Source organism: Globicephala melas, chromosome 10, assembly GCF_963455315.2.
Source record: "Globicephala melas chromosome 10, mGloMel1.2, whole genome shotgun sequence".
NCBI lineage: Eukaryota > Metazoa > Chordata > Mammalia > Artiodactyla > Delphinidae > Globicephala > Globicephala melas.
The window spans coordinates 6,424,436-6,447,683 of NC_083323.1; the positions used below are offsets into that span (position 1 = coordinate 6,424,436).

Below are 23,248 nucleotides of genomic sequence, written 5' to 3' on the forward strand. Positions count from 1 at the left end.
ATCATTTATTGCGTAACTACTGTGTATGGGGCTGTCTGGGCACTGGGACTACAGCTGTGGACCAGACACAGCTCCTCGTGGACCGACATGCAGTAGAGGGAAGAGTCAGACAGTGGGCACAGGGCCAGTAGGTAGCATGGAGGGTGGTGGGGCAGGAAATGTCACCCTGACCAGCCTGGCACTGGCTGGGGGACCTCTGGGACCTGGGGCTAACGTCCCAGCCCTGTCCATGCCTTTTTGTGTGACCTGGGACAACTCAACTCTGGGTCCTCTTGGCCTCAGTTCCCACATCTGTAAAACGGGATCAGTAACCCCTGCCCTGTCCGCCCACAGGGCGTTTCTGAGGGCCACATGAGAGGCCAGTGGAAATGAAATGCATTGCACGCTGTGAAGCGTGGTGGGGGAAAGTTGATGGGCTTGCCTTTGTGGCACAGATGAGCCAGGCTTGGGGGCAGGGGATCGGGCTGAGGGTTTACTTGGCTCAGCCTCTTCATTCTTCAGTGTTTGTGGAAAGAAGGGAGGAATTCATGGCACAGGAACTTCGTCACGGAGGAGAGGGTGCTGGGCAGGTGGGCAGTTGGCAGTTGGTCACACAGCCATACTCGGGCTCACCTGGTCTCCCACCCCGCAGCCTGGGACTACAGCCAGGGCTTCGTGAACGAGGAGATGATCCGGGACCACCTTCCGCCCCCAGAGGAGGAGCCGCTGGTGCTGATGTGCGGACCCCCGCCCATGATCCAGTACGCCTGCCTGCCCAACCTGGACCGCGTGGGCCACCCCAAGGAGCGCTGCTTCGCCTTCTGATGGGCGGGCCCTGGCCAGTGGCTCCGCCCCACACTCACCGCGCCCTGTCGCCCTGTCCGTACCCACTCCTCCTGCTGTCGTTTGTTAACACCACTCTCCCCCACGTCTCCTGCTGCAGCCGGGTTCAGCCTGGCCTGCCCATGCCTGGGAGGTCACCCCGCTGGGCTGGCCCCCCGAGGGGCCCCTTTGGGAGCAGGGCTCTGTTACAGGTGGCTGCTGTCGGCCACCTTTAGGGCAGATTTCTGTCTGGGCCTCACTGGAGATGTCCCCCCACACACACAAAACACACACACTACTGGGCCGAGGCTGCCAGCACCATGCTGCCCACCCTCCCCAGAGCATACCACACTCTGGAAATAAACATAAATATACGGGCAGCCCATAGCTGCAGGTGCCAGGCCCCTACCCACTGCCTGCTTCAGGGCCACAGCCAGGCCTCGGCACCTGACACTACGTGGTAGGTAACACCAACACGTCCTGTTGACGGGGCTGCTGGGGTGAGAGGCTGCCCTGACCCCAGGGCACAGGCCCGGCCAGCAGGGAGTTGGGCTCCCCCTGGGGCTGGACTAGGAGGGGGCTGACCAAGGGCCCTTCCATCCGGCACACGGGCCCTCCGGGAGCCTTCGCATTTCCCTGAAACACCAGAACGTTCGGGCAGCTTTGGGAGTTCCAAGCAGTTGACCTCTGATCGACCAGCTTGGGGTCCCGGGCCGCCAGTCCTGATGGGAGAGCTGAGATGATGTGTTTATCCCTCTGTCCCAGACCCCCCTCCTGCTGCCCTCACCCCAGGTGGGGGAGATTTTGAGCAGAGCCTCTTGTCTGAGGGACATTCTCAGTGGCCTCGACGTTGCCTTTAGACCACAGCGTGTCATCCTCTTGCATATCGGCTTTTCAGAGTCATTTATGAGCACACATAACGTTGAAGTAAAACTTTGCTAATCTGAACACTTTTGTAGCTCCTGGAGGCTCTGTGACCTATGTCCTTGTGGGGGAGGGAGGGGGAGAGGAAGGGGCTGTGTAAGGCCTGGCATTTATTTCTGACGTTTGTGTTTATAGTAGAAAACTTGGGGACTTCCCTGGCAGTCCAGTGGTTAGGACTCCGTATTTCCGCTGCAGGGGCCCTGGGTTTGAGCCCTGGTCGGAAAACTAAGATCCCACAAGCTAATGTGGTGCAGCCAAAAAATATATATATTGGGAGAGTTCAGAAGAGTATACACAGGGGAAAAAATGCCGGAAGCTAGAGGCCAGCACTTAGAACTTGGATGACACCACGACATCCACTGTGTGGCCTCTGCTTTCCCCTAATGTCAGATGTGCTTTCCCGCTGTGGTCAGAAACTCGCCGTAGGCCCACATGGATCATGATTTTCTTATGTAGCAAATCCCTGTTGTTGGACAGTTAGGCTGTTTCCAGTTTGCAGATTTTGTAAATAACAGTGGCCATGTTCACCCTCCTTTTTTTAAAAAATTTATTTTAAATTTATTTTTATTTTTGGCTGCGTTGGGTCCTCGTTGCTGCTTGCGGGCTTTCTCTAGTTGTGGCGAGCGGGGGCTACGCTTCGTTGCGGTTCGTGGGCTTCTCATTGCGGTGGCTTCTCTTGTCGTGGAGCACAGACTCTAGGCACGCAGGCTTCAGTAGTTGTGGCACGCAGACTCAGTAGTTGTGGCTCGCGGGCTCCAGAGCGCAGGCTCAGTAGTCGTGGCACACGGGCTTAGTTGCTCCACGGCATGTGGGCTCTTCCCAAGCCAGGGCTCGAACCCGTGGCCCCTGCACTGGCAGGCGGATTCTTAGGCACTGCGCCAGTAGGGCAGTCCTTCACCCTCCTTTCTTATGACTTCTTTTAGGGTAGATTCCTGGGAATAGATGGAGTGTGGACAGTGGGGGTCCAACTTTTAACCCTCCCCTTACACCCAGCCTTATTCACATCATCTCAGCCGTGTTAAAAGGTGTCCCCAGTCCCAACTTTGGACAACCCCGTGTGTCCCCAGTGTTTTCCTTTTTACTCTGTCCTTTGGAGAGCCCTGAGAGAAGTAGAGAGAAGTCAGTAGCACCTATTTCCAACAGAGAGACTGAGGCTCAGGGCAGTGAATGGCTTTCAGGGTGGAGGTCGGGCCTGAGGCAAGGCAGGTGTCGCCCTGTCCTGGGGAAGCTACAGGTGAGGAAGGGAGTGTCTTCATTCATTCAGGCACTCTTCCAGGGCCAGGGCCAGGGCCAAGGCTGCTCCAGACACACCCTTCCCTGCTCCTGGGGTGTTCACAAGAAAGACACTAGACAAGTAAGTGGTGATGGGAAATGCCAAGATGGAAGTTAAAGATGGGACAGTGTGGGGCTTCTCTGGTGGCACGCTGGTTAAGAATCCACCTGTCAATGCAGGGGACACGGGTTCAAGGCCTGGTCTGGGAAGATCCCACATGCCTCGGAGCAACTAAGCCTGTGTGCCACAACTACTGAGCCTGTGCTCTAGAGTCTGCAAGCCACAACTGCTGAGCCCACGTGCCTAGAGCCCGTGCTCCACAAGAGAAGCCACCACAATGAGAAGCCCGCGCACGGCAATGAAGAATAGCCCCCGCTCACCGCAACTAGAGAAAGTCCCTGTGCAGCAACAAAGACCCATCGCAACCAAAAATAAAAATAAAATTAAAAAACAAAAAAAGGCGGGACAGTGTGGGAATGAGGGCTGTTCTCAGAGTTGGGCAGCAGGAACTCCCTCTGAGGAGGTGACCTTTGTGCTGCGATGTGAAGGGAAGGAGCTGGCCCCACTGGGGTAGGTGTTCAAGGCGGAACAGCAAGTGTGAAGGCCTTGTGGCTAGAACAAGCTTGTGGAAGAAACTTCCAGAAACAGATCAAGGAAGGCAGGTGGCTGAGGGGACAGTGAGGATGAGACTGGAGAGGGAGGCAGGGCTAGAGGGGTACTCCAGCGGGAGTGACCAGCAAGTGCGGAGGCCCTGGGACACAGTGAGGGCCAGTGTGGCTGGAGTGGAGTGGGGAAGAGGAGAAGACGGGGGAGTTCACAGGAGGCCTCGGGGCTAGAGAGCCACTCTCCCCTTTCATCTCTCACCTTCCATTCTGTCTCTGGCCCTCACACATCCTGGAGCAGGGCTGGGACTCCTCAGTGGGCAGGGGAAGGACTCAGCCTGGGCCTCTCAGGCCCTGATGGCTCTTCTCTACACCTACCGTCTGCTGAGGACTCTGCTGAGCGCTTGACTCTCCACACCTACCGTCTGCTGAGGACACTGCTGAGCGTCTGACACACATTAGGTCTCCTGGTGCCTGTCCCCATCTGGAGGATAAGAAAACGGGCCTGAGCGTTGAGACTTGCTGCGCACTGCCTGAGCCCACAAGAGGCTGTCTGCTGAAGCTGGGAAGAAGGACGTAAATTGGACCTGGTCCCTACCCTCTTGTAAGTCTGTCTCCCCACCTGTAAAATGGGTGAGTGAATAAGCCAGTGATTCTCCACCCTCTCAGACGTGACACCATTTAAAAACAACATTTATAACAGCCGCTTTACGCTCCTGAAGTCACAGCTGATACCACCCACCTATACAGAATTTTAAAAAAAATCAACACAAAGGGGACTTCCCTGGTGGTCCAGCGGTTAAGAATCTGCCTTCCAATGCAGGGGACGCAGGTTTGATCCCTGGTCAGGGAACTAAGAGCCCACATGCCGCGGGGTAACTAACCGTACGCACTCTAGAGCCTGCATGCAACTACTGACCCCACGCTCTCTGGAGCCCGCGCTCCACAACTGGAGAGGAAGTCCTGAGCGCCACAACGAAGAGCCTACACAACTACGACCCAACGCAGCCGAATAAATGAATATTAAAAACAAAAATGCAAAACCCAAACATACTATAAAAGCAAAAAAGGAAAGGACTTCATAAAATGATGCACATTTCAGCATGTAAATGCTGGTGGCCCCAAGGCCCGTAGACGGAAGCATCAGGAGTCTGCATGGACGCATGGTCCCCGCACTGGCGCAGCCTCTAATGCCGCCCGCCTTCCCCGCTCTGCCGACAGGGGTGCGGTTTTCCCAGGCGGGTCACAATTGTTGGTTAGTCTCCAAGTAAGGCAGGACCCAGTTCCTTTGGCTACAGCGCAAGTGCGTTGCTGGCAATCCCATATTTGTTTACAGCAGGAAAAAAGTCCTGCGTGTTCATACAAGAAATGGAGCGAAACCCAGGATCAAAGAATAGTAACCGGCGCCTCCGCCCCGGGAATGTCCCGAGCGTTGGAAGACCCAGTGGGACGTCCCATCCCGTCCCCGCCTCCACGTGACCGGATCCCTGCCGTCCCGACACCCAAATAAGACCCCACGAAGTTCCGAAACGCTTCTGGAGGAGGGCAATCCGGCAGTCACAGAATTACATGACATCAATGACTCCACTATTGGGGTAGTTTAAGGAAATTATTTAAGCGCTATTTTTACACTTCGCTTTCTTCGCGTGGAGGTGCGAAAGGGCCTTAACTCCCGCGCTCCTCTGGCCCTTTCCTAATCCTGCGCACCTGCCTGCCCTTCGCTGTGCAGCCGGCCAAGGGTTGGTTCCTGGTTTCCGCGTTCTTTCCCGGCACCTCGCGGAGGGAGGAGTTAATGGTCCTGTTTCACGACTGAGAAAAGGAGGGCCAGCCAGCAGCCAATCACGGCTGCGAAGGCGGGGACCTGGATTTCCCTCCTCCGGTGCCCAATCTTCACCAGCTCGTCTCTCCACGGACCTTCTTTCTGATGCCAGGTTTTCATCTGCGGTGTGATGTTCTGTCGAGAACACATAACTCCACTCACCCGTTGTACTTACAGCAGTGATTCATAGGGCACTTAATCTTTGTTCGGCGCTGGTCTAAAACGCGTTGCACGTTTAGTCTTTGTTTTATGTTTCTGTTTGTGGTGTTTCGGCCACACCGCGCTGCATGCGGGGGTTTTACTTCCGCGATCAGGGATCTAACCCCGGGCTCGCTGCAGCAGAACCGCGCAGTCCTCACCACTGGATCGCCAAGGAATTCCGTTTCCTGCTGTTGTTGTATTTTTCATTCACTGGTTCGACATACTGAATCTCCCACCGGGATCAGTGCTGGAGACTGAGATTACATAAATTAAAAAAAAAAAATACAGATTCGGAACACTTCATTTGGCCCTCGCAGCGACGTAGTTCATGTGCCCCATTGTGCAGATCAGGAAGACAACGGTCAGGCTGGCAAAAACATTCGGTTGTAAACGTCCTACGGCCCAGAAGTGTGAGCCGTGGTACGTAAGCACTGCATTATAACCCACACAACGAGGCTCCCGTGTAGTGCACGTTGTCTCCCCCTAACAATTAACTGATAACACTCCCAGTCGACGCCGCTAGTAAGCTCCAAAGAACTGACTGTATTATTTTAACCCAATATTAACCCTTTTACGGGTTAACAACCCCGGATAGGGGCGCGAGGTTTGACCACCACCGTTAATCGACAACGTAATTCCTTAGTTCGTTTATTAACTTTCCTCAAAGGGGTTAATTTCTAAATTCTACCTTTTAAATGCAAGGGGGACGGGCAGATCGCAACACCCAGGCATCCCGCAAAGTAGGCGGGTCACCGTAGGGGCAACCTTTACCCGCTCAAAAATTCGTCTCACATTAGCAGTGAGGATTCGGGCGTCACCCCGAATCGTTATTTTCCTTACTCATAAGTTTAAGGCATAAATCTCTACTAACGCTTACTTCCTAGGTAATGAATCCCATTCTCATTAGCCCTACGGTGAGTGGCAAAGTTGACCGTCGAACCGAGAACCTCTTTCCTTTGAAGATTGTCTTACTCATTTAATTCTTTTCTGTTGCTTTTCATTTTATTTGCTCGTCTGGAGAAAGAGGGAACGGTAGGGCTACGACCCGCCGTATGCAGATAAGCAGCGGACGTCGCAAAGGCTCACGGGGAGAGCCCCGCCCCTTCCGGTTCTTGCTCGGTTTGATCTGTCGCGAGACTTCGTCAGCCGAACGCCGGAAGCCGCTAGTTGCTCCGTAGCGGCCGAAGGGGCGGGCTCCAGGGCTGAGGGACGATTAGCTGCTCGCGGCTCGCGCGGCGGTGCAAGATGGCGGACATCTCCCTGGACGAGCTCATCCGGAAGCGAGGGGCTGCGGCGAAGGGGCGGTGAGCGGCCTTTTCTCCTTTCGGGGTTCACGGCCCGAGTCTTAGCGGGGCTCGGGGCGGAGGAGGGAACGGTCTGGGCGCGACGCGGAGGGCCGTCTGCTCCCGCCCCCTGCCACAGCCGCGCTCCCCATTGGCCCGGCCGCCGCCGCCGCCGCGGGCCCGGCCGCCCGGCTGCCCACTGGCTGCAGGCGCCGTCGCTCCGGCGGGCCGGGGAGAGGCCGGTCGGACCGCTGACGGCGGAGGGGCCGGACTGCGGGGCTTGTGGGAGCGGCCCGAGGGGCGCCCCGCGGGGGGCGGAGCTGCGGTTGTGGAGGGGACGCGCTGTCCGCGGCCCGGAGGGTCTCTCCGGCGCAGCCCCTCGTCTGAGGAGCCGGGCGCTGCCCCACGGTCTCAGCGCGGCCTCAGAGTTAGGACGACTGGAGTTGCGCGGGCAAGTGATTTGCTCAGACTCTGCCGGTCTGTTAGTGCCGAAGCCGAGATCCACACCCAGACCTTTAATTTCCAAATCTTGCGCCTGCTTGTTCTCTAATACTCGACTCCCTTTGTGCGGCATTTCAGGTTCTCTAAGCGCTTTGCTGCCCAGGCGGTCTTTGCTCTTTTCGCAGCCCTGCTGGCCCGCTCTTAATGTTTTCCCCATTTTCCAGATGAGGAGCTGGAGGCGGAGTGAGTTGCCCGAAGCCACGGAGAGCTGAGATCAGTGCCGAGTGCACTTTATGAGCTGGCTGAGTTGGCCTCAGGCTTGGGCAGAGAAACAGGTGGGACGGGGCTGGAGGCCGGCTGTTTCTCGATGGTTCGCAGAGAAGACTGTTCTGTATCTGGGTGAGGAGTCGCGGGGATGGTTCGCAGTTAGGTGCTCCGGACTTCCTCTGGACCTTCAAATGTTGTTAGTCATTTCCAGCCTTTGTGCGCTCCAGTTCACCTGTATGAAAGAGTGGGAACTTAGGCCAGTAGTTTTCCAGCACGCGTTAAATTAGTTCACATGTCCTGTAAACAGCCGGGTGTAAAGGTAGATTTAGTTTTCTCAGATAGTCATTCACTCCGCAGACGTGAGTTTATTAACACTGCCTGCGTGCCTGTGGCTAGAAAATGGATTCTTTTACTCTCTGAAAGGTATCCCCCCACCCTCACCTCTGCACACATAGCCACTGCGCCCGCCACCACGGAATTCACCAGCCAGCGCTTCACCTGGCTTCTGGTTCATGACAGGCACCCAGCATTAATTTACTCTACCATTACGTGTGAGTGGTTCTCTCCTAGGTCTTCCCTCTAGTAACTGGTGTGGAATTGGTGCTGGGTCCTCGGGCCACTTCTAAGCCCATCCAGGTCTCACAGGTTTGCTCGACAGTTGCCGAATGGGCCAGCTTCCCAGGACCTGCGCTTCCTGCAGTCACTTCCCTCAGTTCCTGACTGCAGGCCGTCTGTACTTTTTTTGGTGTTGATGTGTGCAGTCTTGTGTTGGGCATTGGGTGGGCATGCAGGGAAGGGAGGATATGTGGACCCCTGGGAAGAGCAGAGACTGTGCAGCCAGGCAGACCTGGTCCCTTGGCAAGGCCCACTGTTGGGTCTGTGCCTCCCTGGCCAGGTGACTTCTGAGCTGGGCAGTTTCCTCATTTGTAATAATGGTTCCTGGTAGGTGGTTGAGAGAATTAAATGAGAATGTAAGAATGTATATTTTAAAGTTTGTACCAGATAGTAAGGGTTTAGCAAATGACTTTAAAAGAGTAGAAGCCCAGGGCTTCCCTGGTGGCGCAGTGGTTGAGAGTCCGCCTGCCGATGCAGGGGACACGGGTTCGTGCCCCAGTCCGGGAAGGTCCCACATGCTGTGGAGCGGCTGGGCCCGTGAGCCATGGCCGCTGAGCCTGCGCGTCCGGAGCCTGTGCTCCGCAACGGGAGAGGCCACAACAATGAGAGGCCCGCGTACCGCAAAAAAAAAAAAAAAAAAAAAGAGTAGAAGCCCAAATCCCTTCCCCCAGAGGACATAATAGCTAAGCATTGGGGTCCTAGAGTCAGACTGCCAAGTTTCAATCCCTGCTTCTCCCACTTTCCATATGATCTTATGAAAATTACTTAACCACTTCATGCCTCTCTTCCCTTATCTATAAAACATGGATAATATTCACTTCATTAGGTGTTGTCAGGACTTAGTCAGTGTATCTAAAGTACATCAGAAAGCATCTGATGGGTACTGAGTGCCCAATAGATGTTAGTTATCATCATCGTTAAGGAAGGCTTTTAAGTACAGAAGTAACATCCAGTCTTCAGTGTGAGAATATTGCTTTGCTTTTATGTGAAGATTGGATTGGGGGAAGTGCAGGCCAAGAGACAGTGTAGAAGAAACTGGACTGCATGCTGTGTTTGGGTTAAACCTGCTGGAATCTCCATTTTTAGTTTGCTTGCATAGCCAGCAAAGGGAAAAACTAAATGGGGTGGGGAGGGAGTCCCCAGCAAGGACTGAAAGGTCTGAACAAATTTCAGTGAACAAACGTCAGTTCCTACAGTAAACAAATGGGTATTTTACATGCTTTCTAGAAGAAATCACCTTACTGGAAACTTTGATTTAATGTAGCATGGATGTCCCAGGAAGAACTTTGTGCTTAATAATTTAGGAAGAAAGAACCTATGACCATCTCAGAAAACTTCTTTCCTCTTCTTAGTGGAAATAGCAAAGGACTGAGCCCGTGGAAGTGTGAATAACCCCTTTTCACAGGTCATGGAATTTGCTTGTTCTTCAGAGCAGCCATTCTGTTTTGTGTTCATCAGATTGTGTGAGTCAAGAAAGGTGTCATCATCATCGTTATTACCTGGCCCCCAGTTAATCATCAAAAGGTTCCTTGATTAATATGAAATTAGAGAAAGGGGGGAATGATTTCATGGTACTTTATCCAGGCCATGGTGAGGTGCTCTCCTTCCCCACACACAGCACATCTCTAGTGGCTCCAGTTGTTCAAGACCCATAGATGAGTCCTTCCAGGGCAGCACTGGGCACCAGCTGTGGCGTGGGCCTGCCCCTCTTGTCGATTTCTTCCTTTAGATGTGAGAGTATCACTGATTTGGTTAGTCAAGTCACCCCGTCTTTGGTTTGCTCAGTTCACCCCTCACAGGATAGCTATCTGTCACTCCCTCCATGTCGTTAGATGAAGGTGACACGGCAGCCTTAGTAGGGAAGTTGGGCCTTGAGTGTGCTGGAGGTGAGCAGCTCTGGGCCAGATGCATATGTGAGAGTCCTTGGAGCCATGGGGAGAGGAGGTTAGGGAACTTTCGAGTTCAGGCCAGGGCTCTGGTCCTGGTACTCACTACTGGTTTCCTTATTGAAATAAGGTGAAGGAAATTAGATCTAAAACAAGGAGGAGGTAAATGAGTTGCTACATTAGCTTAGAAGGGAAGAATTATAATTTAAAATGAAATATCTGCACAAGACTCTCTTGGAGGGTAAGGGGATCGTGTCTTGTTTTTCCTTGTGTCTCTAAAGCACATAGTTCAGAATTGACCCTCAGTAATTGTTAGAACTAAACTGTGTTTCCTCCCTAAGATGACCTCAACACACACGTTCTAACCCAGAGACCCCCATGGATTAAAATCCACTTTAGAATAGTCCAGGGTCCCCCTTGTGGGCCCGAATCCTTTGGACCGGACATCTGTCCAGAGCCAGCTGCCACTCTGCTCTCCACAGGTAGATCCAAGAGGGTGAGGCATTCCTAGCCTCAGACAGACCCTCCCTGGTCATGTGTATGCCAGGCTCCAGCAGGGGACTGGGGGAGGGGCACAGGCTCCAGAGGGCGTTTGCCCTCTCGCCCACACCACTCTTCCTAGGACCTGGTGGCGTGCCTGGGGAGCGTCTGGAAGCAGTGTACAGTTGTACTGTTTCAGGTGTGATGGGGCCAGGCAGTTAAGAGACTTGCTCAAAACCTCCCTCTCTCCCCATCCCGAACATTTACTGAGACCAGAAGTGCAGAATGTGTTTCAGGAACATCAGATAGTCTGCCGTGGGAGGTGAGGCTGCAGGCAGTGGGGGCCAGACTAGTGGTTCCACTGAGGGATTGGGCTTTGTTAGAGAACTCTTAGCAGTTCTTGGAGCAGGAGGGTAACATAACTGGTTCTATGTTTTAGAGACCTGCTTCTAGCAGGAGTGTTTATTTGAAAAATTCCTGATGACTAATGCCTGCCATATAAGCAGTACTGCTGCTTGCTGGGATGAATGGCTGTCTTTTCATGCAGGGAGAGGAGCAATGATTATAAAAAGCCTGAACACTGAAACCCCCTAAAGCTGCTTATGAAAGGAGTTGAAAGAACTGGTGTAACCAGGGAACTGAATACATGGAATTGAGGGAAAGTAGCTTACTCGTGCTCTTGCGTCCACAGCTGTATCACCTCCCTCCCCAAAATGTACCTTTTTGTGCTGTTCAAATAGATAAAAATACCAGCACGGGACATCTTGGTGGTCTTCCTTGCTAGACAAGCAGTATGGTATGTGGGTCTCTGGTGAGCACCCTGTCCGCCAGCCTCAGTGTGTGTGCTCACCCTCTCGTCTCTAGAGGGTACGCTATATCCCTGGATGTGACTGGAGTCCTAATTTTTTCCTTAGCTTGGGGACAGTATTCACCCTTCCTTAACTCCTTGAGTCCTGTTCTTTATTTTTGACCCACGCTTGATTTATTGGTATTTTAACTAGGTATAGTGAAGTTCAAATCCAGCTTTCACCATCATAGCTCTGTTATTTGGGATAGTTACTCTCCTTGAATCTCAGTTTCCTCATCTATAAAAGGTGGATAATAACCTAATTCTCAGAGTTGTGAGGGTTAAAGGAGGTGGGTCAGAGTTTATGGATTGTAGTAAGTGCTCAAAACTGTTAGTTGAGAGTGCCTTCTTTGTAAAATCTTTCATAAACCGTGGTAGCCAGTTGCCCCTTGTGTGGCCATGGCAGACATTGCTTATCAACCATAGACTTCTGTGAATTCTCAATGCAACACTTCAAACAGCCATTACAAATTATCAGAGAAGGGAAATTGTTGAGGAATATGAATAAATTAAGGTTTCAGAAGCCTCATCTCCCCCGCCCTTCCTTCTGCAAAGGTTTACTGTTCAGATCCAATTGGAATGAACCAGAAAACTTTTGAATCTGCCCCTTTCTTCATTCTCTGTTCAAGGATATGAATTTTGTTTTCAAGAATCTCATTGTTGGGACTTCCTTGGTGGCGCAGTGGTTAAGAATCCACCTGCCAATGCAGGGAACACGGGTTCGAGCCCTGGTCCGGGAAGATGCCACATGCCGCGGAGCAACTAAGCCCGTGCACCACAACGACTGAGCCTGCGCTCTAGAGCCCGTGAGCCACGACGCCTGAGTCCACGTGCCACAACTACTGAAGCCCACGCCCTGCAACTAGAGAAAGCCTGCGCAGCAACAAGGACCCAACGCAGCCAAAAACAAATAAAATAATTGTTTTTTAAAAAAAGAGAGATAAGCTGATAATCCTACATCCATTTAAAAAAGAATCTCGTTGTTCCTTTAATTATTCAAAATAGTTGCTTTCAGTAGCTTTTTCTTTTTTCTTGGCAATAATGTTTAATTGCTTGAATGACTGGTGAAATTGGGTAACTTGACTTTTTGAAAGCATAATTATGCCATTTGGTCTAGATTTGCCCAATTTTATGGTATTGTAAAATCATGGTGTATCACACGATAAGATCATCCCACCTCCTGTAGTTATAAATATCAGGAACCTTTGGTAGGGGTACCCTGGTGATGGGAGGAGGTGGGATTTGGAGAAGACAGATGAAGATAGGAAATCTTCATTCAGGAGGCCAGGCTCAGGTTTGGGTTAGGATGTGTCTGACCTCCACTGTGTGGTGGACCTGGTCATCAATGAAGTATTCCACTGTCAGTGTGTATGCAGCCTGGTTCCCTTTGTAATGTCCACTCATTACAAAGAGACCAGCTGCTTTCTCTTCCGGGAGACCTTTCCTGAAGCTCCTGCAGCTCGGCAAGATCCTTGTGGGTCCCACTTTTGGAGTGAGGGCCAGAGTGGCCCTGTGCCATGGCTGTGTGGGTGCCCCTCTCTCAGCTGGGAGAGCGATTGGTGGCCAGGATCCTAGCAGGGCACTGGACCAGTTGGTGAGGGCTGGGTGGAGGACTGGCTTTGCAGGGGCAGTTTTCTCTAGGAGAAGCCCTTCCAGGGCAGCCACCCCTTCTCCCGTCTTACCTCCCCTGGGGCTTGGAGTAGGAAAGAGAGAAGCTTGGAATCTGTTATAATGGAAAGAGTCTGGAGTCTGGGGTCCAGTCCCAGCCATGCCACTAGCTCTTTGATTTGGTTTCTCCTCTGTAAATTGGAAGTGATGGCAGGTGATCTCAGAGATTGTGAGCCTAAAAGGAGAATGTAAGTTAGTAGCCCTGTAGGATCCCTGACATAGCTCTCTGAGCCTTTGTCATTCCCCTGGGGCACTGTTGACATAGGGGAGGAGCTGTAGGATGTACCGCCTGGGAAGCTCTTAATCCTGTGGATGATGCAGGCTTGTAAACAAATCATTGTGATGCTGCGTGGTAAGTGCTTTAATAGAAGCTTTATTCAGTGCTTTGAGGGCTCCAAGGAGAGAGCCTTCAGCTGTGGAAGTTATATGGGAGAAGTGAAGGAATGCTCTTGAGGGTGGGGAAATGGGGAGAACTTAAACGCCTCCTCAGCTCCCCCCTCCCCCTCTGCGAGAGCAAAGACACTACAAGCTGTGGGCTGTAGGGGGCGCTCTCCACATTTGGTCTGCCTAGGGTGCCTTTTGACACTACTCTTTCCAGAAACCCTGGGCTACCTCTAAGCCCTCCCACGGCCCCACAGACTTTGTTTTGTTTTTAACATCTTTATTGGAGTATTATTGCTTTACAGTGTTCTGTTTCTGCTGTACAACAAAGCTATACATATACATATATCCCCATATCCCCTCTCTCTTGCGTCTCCCTTGCACCCTCCCTATCCCACCCCTGTAGGTGGTCACAAATCACCGAGCTGATCTCCCTGTGCTTTGCGGCTGCCTCCCCACTAGCTATCTGTTTTACATTTGGTAGTGTATATATGTCCATGCCCCTCTCTCACTTTGTCCCAGCTTACCCTTCCCCCTCCCCGTGTCCTCAAGTCCATTCTCTATGTCTGCATCTTTATTCCTGCCCTGCCTCTAGGTTCTTCAGAACCATTTTTTTTTTGGATTCCATATATATGTGTTAGCATACGGTATTTGTTTTTCTCTTTCTGGTTTACTTCACTCTGTATGACAGACTCTAGGTCCATCCACCTCACTACAAATAACTCAATTTCAGTTTTGGGTTTTTTTTTAACATATATAAATTTATTTATTTATTTATGGCTGCATTGGGTCTTCGTTGCTGCACGTGGACTTTCTCTACTTGCGGCGAGCAGGGGCTACTCTTCGTTGCAGTGTGCATGCTTCTCTTTGCGGTGGCTTCTCTTGTTACGGAGCACAGGTTCTAGGCTCGCAGCTTCAGTAGTTGTGGCTCGTGGGCTCTAGAGCGCAGGCTCAGTAGTTGTGTCGCACGGGCTTAGTTGCTTCACGGCATGTGGGATCTTCCCGGACTAGGGATTGAATCAGTGTCCCTTGCATTGGCAGGCAGATTCTTAACCACTGTGCCACCAGGGAAGTCCCCTCAGTCTCCCAGAGTCTCTACCTGAGAAAATAGAGCAGGGATGGACAAGCAGTCCTACCTACCCACCTTAAACCTAATCTGATTGATTCTGTAAATGACCCCTTCCACTCTCTCTTCCACCTGTTTTTTTGTTGTTGTTGTTGTTTTTAAATATTTATTTATTTGGTTGCTCCAGGTCCTAGTTGTGGTATGCGGGATCTTCGTTGATGTGTGTGAGATCTTTCTTTAGTTGTGGCCTGCAGGATCTTTTTTTTACTTGTGGCATGTGAGATCTAGTTCCCTGACCAGGGATCGAACCCAGACCCCCTGCATTGGGAGTGCGGAGTCTTAACCACTGGACCACCAGGGAAGTCCCTTCCACCTGTTTTTTGTATAAACCCACTGGAAAGTACTTAAATCCTAATTTGCCATTTTTCAAAGAAAAATGACGTTATGCATCACTGCCTTAGGTCTGGCTCTGGCATAGTAGTGGCAGCAGGTGTTTTTCCACTATGCTTAGAATAACAAGATGAAGGTCCATGTTTTCTTTTACTGGTGCCAGGAAGACTCACCTTTGGTTGCACTCCTGCTGTTAGCAGAGGAGCTGGTGGACAGTCTCACTTCAGCTGGCTGAGGAAGAAAGATGCAGTAGGAGAACCCAGTGGCTTGCCCACTATGAAGGATGCCTCCTGGGAGGCCTGTGCAGTGATGTGGGACATGGTATAGGAACTTGTTTATTCACTAGTTTTACCTTCTAACTCCAGGTCAGAGATTTTCAACACTGCTGTTCTCCAGGATCACCTGTCGAGTGAAAAATGCATATGCCCATTCACCCAGATTTTGGACTCAGTAGCTCTGGGGTGGGGTTGAGAGAGCTGTATTTTTTTGTTTGTTAGTTTTCTTTCCTTTTTTTAGAGCTATCTATATTTTTAAGAAGCTCCTTAGATGTTTCTGATACTGAGTCAGGGCTCAGCAACACTTACAAAGCACGGGGCAGTGAATCAGGAATGAGCCCCATCCGCCACTTCCCTCCCAGTCCAGGGTAGGGAGAGAAAGGAAGAACACAAAGGATAGTAGACACAAAGGAGGGCTGTCCTGGAAGAATCAGAGAGGGTTTCCCAAAGAGGAGGCGTAGGAGTTGGTGTCCCCAGGCAGGACACCTGCCACAGGACTGTTTGTGTGGCTGGAAGCCTTATGGTGGGGTGGGCAGAAGCCCACAGATCCCAGAGAGGACTTCCAGGATTGGACTAGAAGCGTCTTCTGTTTCCTCGCAAGCCATTAGAAGAGCCAACGAAGGAGCCCCAGAAGAGAATGGGACTTGTTTTATGGAGTTTCGTTCCTTTCCAGTTTTAACAGTTTCTGGATTGACATTTTTGTTGTTGCAGACTGTGATAAGTATATATTTGGTCTTTGTCCTGGCACACAGTTTCTAAAACCCTTGGAATTTCCTGAGTGATAAGAGTGATAGGAGCATCTTTTGTTCTAATGAGGCAGCTCTTGGTAGGCCCCTAGGGAGCTTCAGGACAGGGGCTGGTCACCAGAAAGACCTAGGCATGATTAGCCTGTTGGAACTTGCAGCTCCACCCCACTCCCTACCCTGGACCTCCAGGGAGAAAAGAGGGGCTAGAGATTGAGCTTATCATCAGTAGCCAGTGATTTGATCAATTATGGTAATGGAACCTCCATAGAAACCCCTATACAATTGAGTTTGAGAAACTTTGGGTTGGTGAACACATCCATGTGCCAGGAGGGTGGTGTTGCCATACCCTTTCTCTGTACTTTGCCTTACACATATCTTCTCTTTGGCTGTTCTTGAATTGTATCCTTTGTAATAAACTGGTAATAATAAGTAAACTGTTTTCCTCAGTCCTATAAGGTATTCTAGCAAATTATGTAACTTGAGGGGGGGGGGTCGTGTGAACCCTCCATTTATAGCCCGTCGATCAGATGAACAGGAAGCCCAGGACTTGGAATTGACCTCTGACTTGAGGGCAGTCTTGTGGGACTGAGCCTTTAACCTGTGGAGTCTGTGCCAGCTCTAGGTAGTTAGTGTCAGAATTGAGCTGTCAGACACCCAGTTGGTGTCTAGAGACTTAGAGAATTAGTTGGCGTGAGGAAAAAACCTACACATTTGGGGTCAGAGTATTGTGAATAGAAACAGTTCAGAGTGATTATTTTTCTGTCTACCAAGTCTTTATATCTTAGTCTGTTAGTCCTCTGGCTCCAAGCCAGACCCATGTGTTGGCTTTCTTGGTCCCAGCCCAGTGGGGATATCTGCCTGCCCTGGAGGCAGGAGGCTGCCAGAGGCCAGCTGGGTACCCTTCGTTAATCACTCAAGCTCTCTAAGCCTGTTTCTTCTACTGTAAAATGGGCATAATAATGCCTGCTTCACAGGGTGCTGAGAGTGCTGATTGAGAGCAAGGATGTGGAAGCACTTTGGAAACTGAAGTTGCTCTTCAGGTGTGTGGGGTTTTGATATCTGGGAAATATTCTTATTTTTTGTGGTATTGTTTGGCGGTGTCTATCATACTGTCTAAAAACACCTGGTCTGGGAGCAAAAACAGTCTTACCTGGTGATAGAAACCAGCAGGCCCTCCCTCCTAACGTTGTTTACAGTGCAGAATTAAAAGTCATAAAACTACGGAAGTCTCTATTCATTGTTTCCTCTGACAGGGAGCAGGTTTCTGGTTTCTCCAGGACTTTCTTTGTTTCCGGTATTACCATGGCTCTACTTCCACAGCCTGCTGTTGATATCCAGATCCTCTTAATGTTGCAGTTTTTATTTGCAGGCTCAATGCCAGACCAGGAGTTGGAGGTGTCCGATCTCGTGTTGGGATCCAACAGAGCCTTCTCGGCCAGCCAGCACGCACAGCCACCTTCCAGCAGAGATTTGATGCTCGGCAGAAGATTGGCCTCTCAGATGCCCGGCTCAAGCTGGGAGTCAAGGATGCCCGGGAAAAGCTTTTGCAGAAAGATGCCAGGTTCCGGATCAAAGGGAAAGTGCAAGATGCCAGAGAGATGCTGAATTCCCGCAAACAGCAGAGCACGGTGCCCCAGAAGCCCCACCAGGTGGCTGATGCCCGGGAGAAGATCAGCTTGAAGCGGAATTCCCCTGCTGCCTTCATGAGCCCACCCATCGGGACAGTGACCCCTGCTCTGAAGCTCACTAAAACCATCCAGGTAGGTTGTGGCTCCTGTCACAGATTCCTGGAAACCAGTAACAGCTGTAGTTTCAGGCCAAGGACCAGGAGTGTTTAGGCAAAGTGACAGTTCCCCCAGCTGTTTGTGTAGTAACCATATGAGGTAGGCAAGATATCATCTCACTTTTCTGTAAAAGAAAAGGGTGGGGGGTAGTCCAGAGAAATTAAGTGATTTTCTAAGTGAGATAGTAGTAGAGGGAAGTGAGAGGAAAGGACAAAACATTGACTGAGCTCGTGCTATGTAGCAGGTACTTAACATGTATTCCTCACTGCAACCATGGATTATTACCCAGCTTTATAAAAGAAGAATCTAAGTCTCAGAGATGTGAGTAATTGTGCACAGTTACACAACCGGTCAGTGGGAGGGAGGACCAGGATAGAAGCCCAATCAGACCTGGCTCTTAGTGCAGGGTCTTGGCCACCTGCACAGCCGCTGCCCCAAAGGGAATGGAAACAATATCATTTAATCTTCTCAGCATCTTTGGTAAAAGGAACAGCAGCAGCAGTGAACATTTATTAAGCCAGGTTCATTGAGCCCTGCAAATGCATTGTCACATGGTCTCTGGGATGATGAGTCTTCCTGTCGCTTTCCTGCTTTGGGCATAAGGCGGTCTTGTAGGGCCTTTTACCACAGACCAAAACTGAGTGCCCACCATATTTTAAGTTAAGTGATCCTCTACTCATATAGAGAACACATGCAGGCCCTGTGGGATGAATTGTGACCACTGGGTATTTCTAGGTTCCACAGCAGAAGGCCATGGCACCAACTCATGCCCATCCTGCTGGAATGAAGATCAACGTCGTCAATAACCACCAGGCCAAACAGGTGGACTGTGTGTGTGTGTATACACACGTGTGTGGTTTTGTTTGTTTGTTTAAATTTTTAAATATTTATTTATTTATTTTGCCTGTGCTGGGTCTTAGTTGCAGCATGCGGACTTCTTAGTTGCGATGTGCAGACTCTTAGTTGCGGCACGCAGACTTCTTAGTTGCAGCACGCATGCAGGATCCAGCTTTCCGACCAGGGATCAAACCCAGGCCCCCTGCATTGGGAGTACGGAGTCTTACCCACTGGACCACCAGCGAAGTCCCCCACACTTGTGTGTTTTGATGTGGCCTTCCAAGTGGATTAACTGAGGCCTGGCCCAAGGTTCCAATTTGAAGAGTTGGAGGAGGGATTAATTACATTTGACACTTTTTGCAGTGTATGAGTTTTAAAAAGAAATTTCTTAAATGCATAGGGAGAGAGAGGCAAATTGAAATTTTTTTTATTTTTATTTTTTTTATAAAAGTAGTATGTGCTTATACAGAAATTTTGCAAAACAGAGAAAGGTTAAGGAAGGGGATAAAAAAGTCCTCATGCTCTGGCTCTCTACAGCCAGCCCCTGTTGAAATTCTGCCCTGGTTCCTTCCTGTGTTGTGTATGTGTGTGTGTGTGTGTGTGATTATTATTTATTTAATGCATAGTTGTAGTTGTGATTATGTTATTATCCAGTTTCATGTTGTTTGTTTTCACTTTATAACTCAAGCGTTTTTCTGTTTCACATTTACTGTAAACATTTTAATAACTGCTTGATCCATTGAGTTGACATTCGAGTTTATTTCAACCATTTTCCTGTAATTTCCACTGTTAGAAATCCTTCTATGAACATCTTGGAGGAAAAAAGCTTTTTCTAGAGTTTGGGTTTGTTTCTATAGGCCAGATTGCCTGGCACAGACTTTGTAAGCCAAAGGATATAAACAGACATTTTAGGGGCCCTTGATAGGTAACTACAAGGTATCCACTTGTAGAAAGGTATTTCTGATGTAACTGGAATTGCAGCACTTTCATTGCGCCCTTGGGGGCAGGGAGGCAGCCTGCCAGAACTTGAGCCCCAGTCTCCCAGACCAGTTTCCCCAGGCACTCCCCCTGCACCCACTTCTCCCCCCACCTCACTTACTCCAGCCCTCATCTCCCTGTTGTCCTTACTCCAAATGTCTGTTGAGAGCCTGCATACCACATTAGCTTATATTTCTTTATTTTCAGAATTTATATGACCTGGATGAAGATGATGATGTTATAGCTCCCATTCCTAGTAAACAGATGAAATTCGCAGCCTCAGGCAGCTTTCTCCACCACGTGGTATGACATCTTACCTTCTTCCTACACTCTGGGTGTGTCTGATCAGGTTCATGGGAGAGGTGGTGGAGAGTAGGGCCTTTCAATTCAGAAATATTTCTTCATTTGGGTCATGAGATTATCAAAACCGGAACTAGTCCAACCCCTGGCTTTTATAAATGCTGAGACCAGCAGCGCATCCACTGACTTGTTCAAGATCCCACAGACAGTGAAGTGCAGAGCTGCAGCTCCCAATTGCTGTGTCTGAGTCACTGCAGGGGAAATATGAGTGATCCCACAGGACAGAATCACATTTTATTTCCTTTGTGGCAGGACATTCTGCCTGGTCCCCTTCCTTCCATGGTCAGCAGCTCTGGCTCCATTCTTGAGTCTGGATTCCCTTGGCAGTGTGTTAGCAAGAATAAACTGAGCCTTGCCTGAAGGCTCCACCAGGTGCAGCCTGCATGCAGGGAAAGCTCGATGGACTAGGATGCTGATGCAGAGAAGGAAAGAAAGTAGTTCCTCGGAATATCAGGGACCTCTGAACATCATGCTCAGCTCAGTGCATGCAGCCAGATTACACATAGGGAGGCAAGTGGGTGCCCAAGCTAAGTGCCTTTGTTTGGTCTTCAGAGACCCAAAGACTCAGTTTTGGTCACTGCACTGAATATGTGGACTAATTTCCTGGTTACCGTTGAAGCTCTTAATGTGATGTGTGAAGCTGAATGATGCCAGTTTGTTACAAAGGGGCTGGGCCTTTCCTAACTCAGTTAGTGGCTAACCCTAATTGGAAAAAACCCTGTGTTTATATTAACTTATTTAAGACTTCCTTTCCTTCCGACCCTGTGAGATGGGTACTATTATTACCCCTATTTTACGGATGAGGAATTAGGCACAGAGAGGTGAAATAAATCTGCTCAGCTTGTAAGTAGTGGATCAAGGATTTAAGCCTAAGCAGTCTGGCTCCCAGGCTATGTGTTTAACCACTACACTCACTGGCTCTTGAGACTCAGAAAACAGCTTGAGAAATGTGGGATCCAGCATGAATCTAGATTCACCTGGATTGGCAGAAGCTGGTGAATTGACCCTGTCCCATCATCTGCCTGTCTGGCTGCTGCATTCCTCCTTTTTCCTACGACAAGACCACCTGCCACTTCTGCCTCATGCATTTTTTTTTTCCTCAGACACATTAAAACCAGGGAGTTCACTGGTTTATATTTCCAAGGGATCACATCCGCACTTAGGGGTAACAGGGGAGTGAGGGATGGAGCTGTTTCTGCTTGCTTTGCACATGCTGACTCTGCCAGCATGTCCCTGACAGTCTGGGAGCTGAGGAGGCAGGGCTACACATTGTTCCTCTGTGCAGAACAGGGACCAAAAAGCTGGGAGTCCAGGCCTTCTTAAGAGTGAGTTCCTATTCCCAGCCAGCCCATCGTGATAGAAGCGTATCTAGGAGTGAACCTGACCCCGAGCTTTTGGCCTCTTAACTCCAAATTGTAGGGTTTTTATAAAGTCTAAACGGTATGGGTGAGCCTGTGGCTCCTGTTCAGGACTGCGTGGAAGCTTCTTGGAAAGGGCTTCCCACACTGGAAAGTGGCTTCTGTGAACACACGTGCAGGCCGTTTTTCTCTCCTCCTGCCCCTTCCCTGGCAGCTGGCACCTTTCTGGCTTTAGATCGATAATGGAACTGGGAGGTGGGAGGCCTTGAGATACTGGGGGTTGCCAGCCCCCTGGGGTGTCTGGGTCCCTAGCTTTTCAGATTCCTCTCTTCCTCTTTGTTTAGGCTGGGGTGAGCAGTTCCAAGCTTTCCATGTCCAAGGCCCTTCCTCTCACCAAAGTGGTTCAGAATGATGCATACACAGCTCCTGCTCTCCCCTCCTCTGTTCGAACAAAAGCCTTGACCAACATGTCCCGGACGTTAGTGAACAAGGAGGATCCCCCCAAAGAGCTGCCGCCTGCTGAGGTGAGGTGAAGGTGAAGGAGAGGAAGTGACCACACTAGTTGAGAGTTAGCCTGTGCTGGGTGGGCAGTGTGCTGTGTGCATCCTGTTGGGTCCTCATAGTGCCTTTGAGGTGGGCGTTGCCACCCCTGTTTTACAAATGAGCAAACCAAGATCCAGTGGCCCCTGCCCTCAGAGAGCTCACAGGCAAATAGGGAAAACAGAGCTGCAGACAGAGCACTGTGCCTGGTGATACAACAGAGGGCTGCCAGGAGCACTGAGGAAAGAGCATCTAATTCAACTGAACAGATACGGGAAGGCTTTAAAGAGAAAGCGCCATCTGAGCCGGGCGGGTCGTGAAACGTGAATGGCCTTCCAGGCAGAGGCTCGGCCCGAAAGGGCCCGGCGTATTTGGGAGATGATGAGAGGTTCCATTCCCTGGCATAGGGTGATGGGGGCATGATTAGAGGGGCCCAATTGTGACAGGCTGTCCATGGGGGTTTCCTCTGGGCTTTCCTGGTCGTTTGCCTGAAGTGAGCTCTGCCGTTCACTGACTTCCGGTAACGTTCTTTTGTCTGTGGCAGCCTGTCCTCAGCCCTTTGGAAGGCACCAAGATGACCGTGAATAATCTGCACCCTCGAGTCACCGAGGAGGACATTGTTGTGAGTACTGTGGCCTGCCAGAATTTCAAATCTCAAGCCACTTCTGTTTCAAGGGTCCCCAAGAGCACCCCCCGGTTAGCTGATTCTCTAAGAGGACTCACAGGACTTAGCATAGAGTTGTATCAGGGCTAAGATTCATTACAGGAACAAAGCAAAATCAACAGAGGGAAAATGTTCGTGGGGCAAAGGCTGGAGGAAAGCACACTCAAACTTCTGGAGTCCTCTCCCATTGGAGCCACACAGGATACACTTTATTCCCCCAGCAGTTGGTTGTAATGACATGTGTGAAACCAGGGAAGCTCATTAGAGACTCAGTGCCCAGGGTTTTTATCAGGGACGAGTCATGTAGGCACCCTCTGCCTAACACCAAAATTCCAGACTCAGAAGGAAAGCAAGTGTTTAGCATAAACTGCATTGTCGGCACAAACAATTTAGGCTCAGTGCGCCACTCTTATCAGTTAGGGTTATGGGAGCCCTCCCAGAATCTTAAGTTCCCAGATGCCAGCCAAGGGCCAGCCTTGGAAGCAGACCTTGCAAAAGAGAGCAGTCAGGCCAGGTATGTGAACCCTTTTCCTCACAGCTTCTAAACCAGAGCCAGGGGAATTCCCTGGTGGTCCGGTGGTTAGGACTCGGCACTTTCACTGCTGGGGTCTGGGTTCAATCCCTGGTCGGGGAACTAAGATCCTGTAAGCCATGCAGTGTGCCCCCCCCCAAAAAAAAACCTAAAACAACAAAAACAGAGCCAGGTGCCCAACCTAAATCTCAGGGCCATGGAATTGTGCTAGAATGGGATCATTTAGTCCC

General features: G+C 50.5%; 2 protein-coding genes and 1 non-coding gene across 5 annotated transcripts in view; 2 read left to right on the forward strand and 1 right to left on the reverse strand.

The window, feature by feature from the left end:
- Positions 1 to 1,749, forward strand: part of CYB5R3 (cytochrome b5 reductase 3) — a 47,216-nt gene extending 45,467 nt beyond the window's left edge. For both annotated transcript variants that reach the window (XM_060305944.2, XM_030855747.2), the window contains exon 9: positions 632 to 1,749. In XM_060305944.2, the coding sequence (XP_060161927.1) occupies positions 632 to 804 (173 nt within the window). In that variant the 3' untranslated portion in view covers positions 805 to 1,749. The remainder of the gene's footprint in view (positions 1 to 631) is intronic.
- Positions 1,750 to 6,327: 4,578 nt separating this feature from the next.
- LOC115853106 (U12 minor spliceosomal RNA) lies at positions 6,328 to 6,477 on the reverse strand. The gene has a single exon (XR_004039423.1). It is a non-coding gene; the product is annotated as a U12 minor spliceosomal RNA (small nuclear RNA).
- Positions 6,478 to 6,770: 293 nt separating this feature from the next.
- POLDIP3 (DNA polymerase delta interacting protein 3) overlaps positions 6,771 to 23,248 on the forward strand; it is a 30,847-nt gene continuing 14,369 nt past the window's right edge. For both annotated transcript variants that reach the window (XM_030855742.2, XM_060305942.1), the window contains exons 1-6: positions 6,771 to 6,924; positions 17,335 to 17,725; positions 18,485 to 18,571; positions 19,772 to 19,867; positions 21,627 to 21,806; positions 22,367 to 22,444. In XM_030855742.2, coding sequence (XP_030711602.1) covers positions 6,866 to 6,924; positions 17,335 to 17,725; positions 18,485 to 18,571; positions 19,772 to 19,867; positions 21,627 to 21,806; positions 22,367 to 22,444 — 891 coding nt within the window. In that variant the 5' untranslated portion in view covers positions 6,771 to 6,865. The remainder of the gene's footprint in view (positions 6,925 to 17,334; positions 17,726 to 18,484; positions 18,572 to 19,771; positions 19,868 to 21,626; positions 21,807 to 22,366; positions 22,445 to 23,248) is intronic.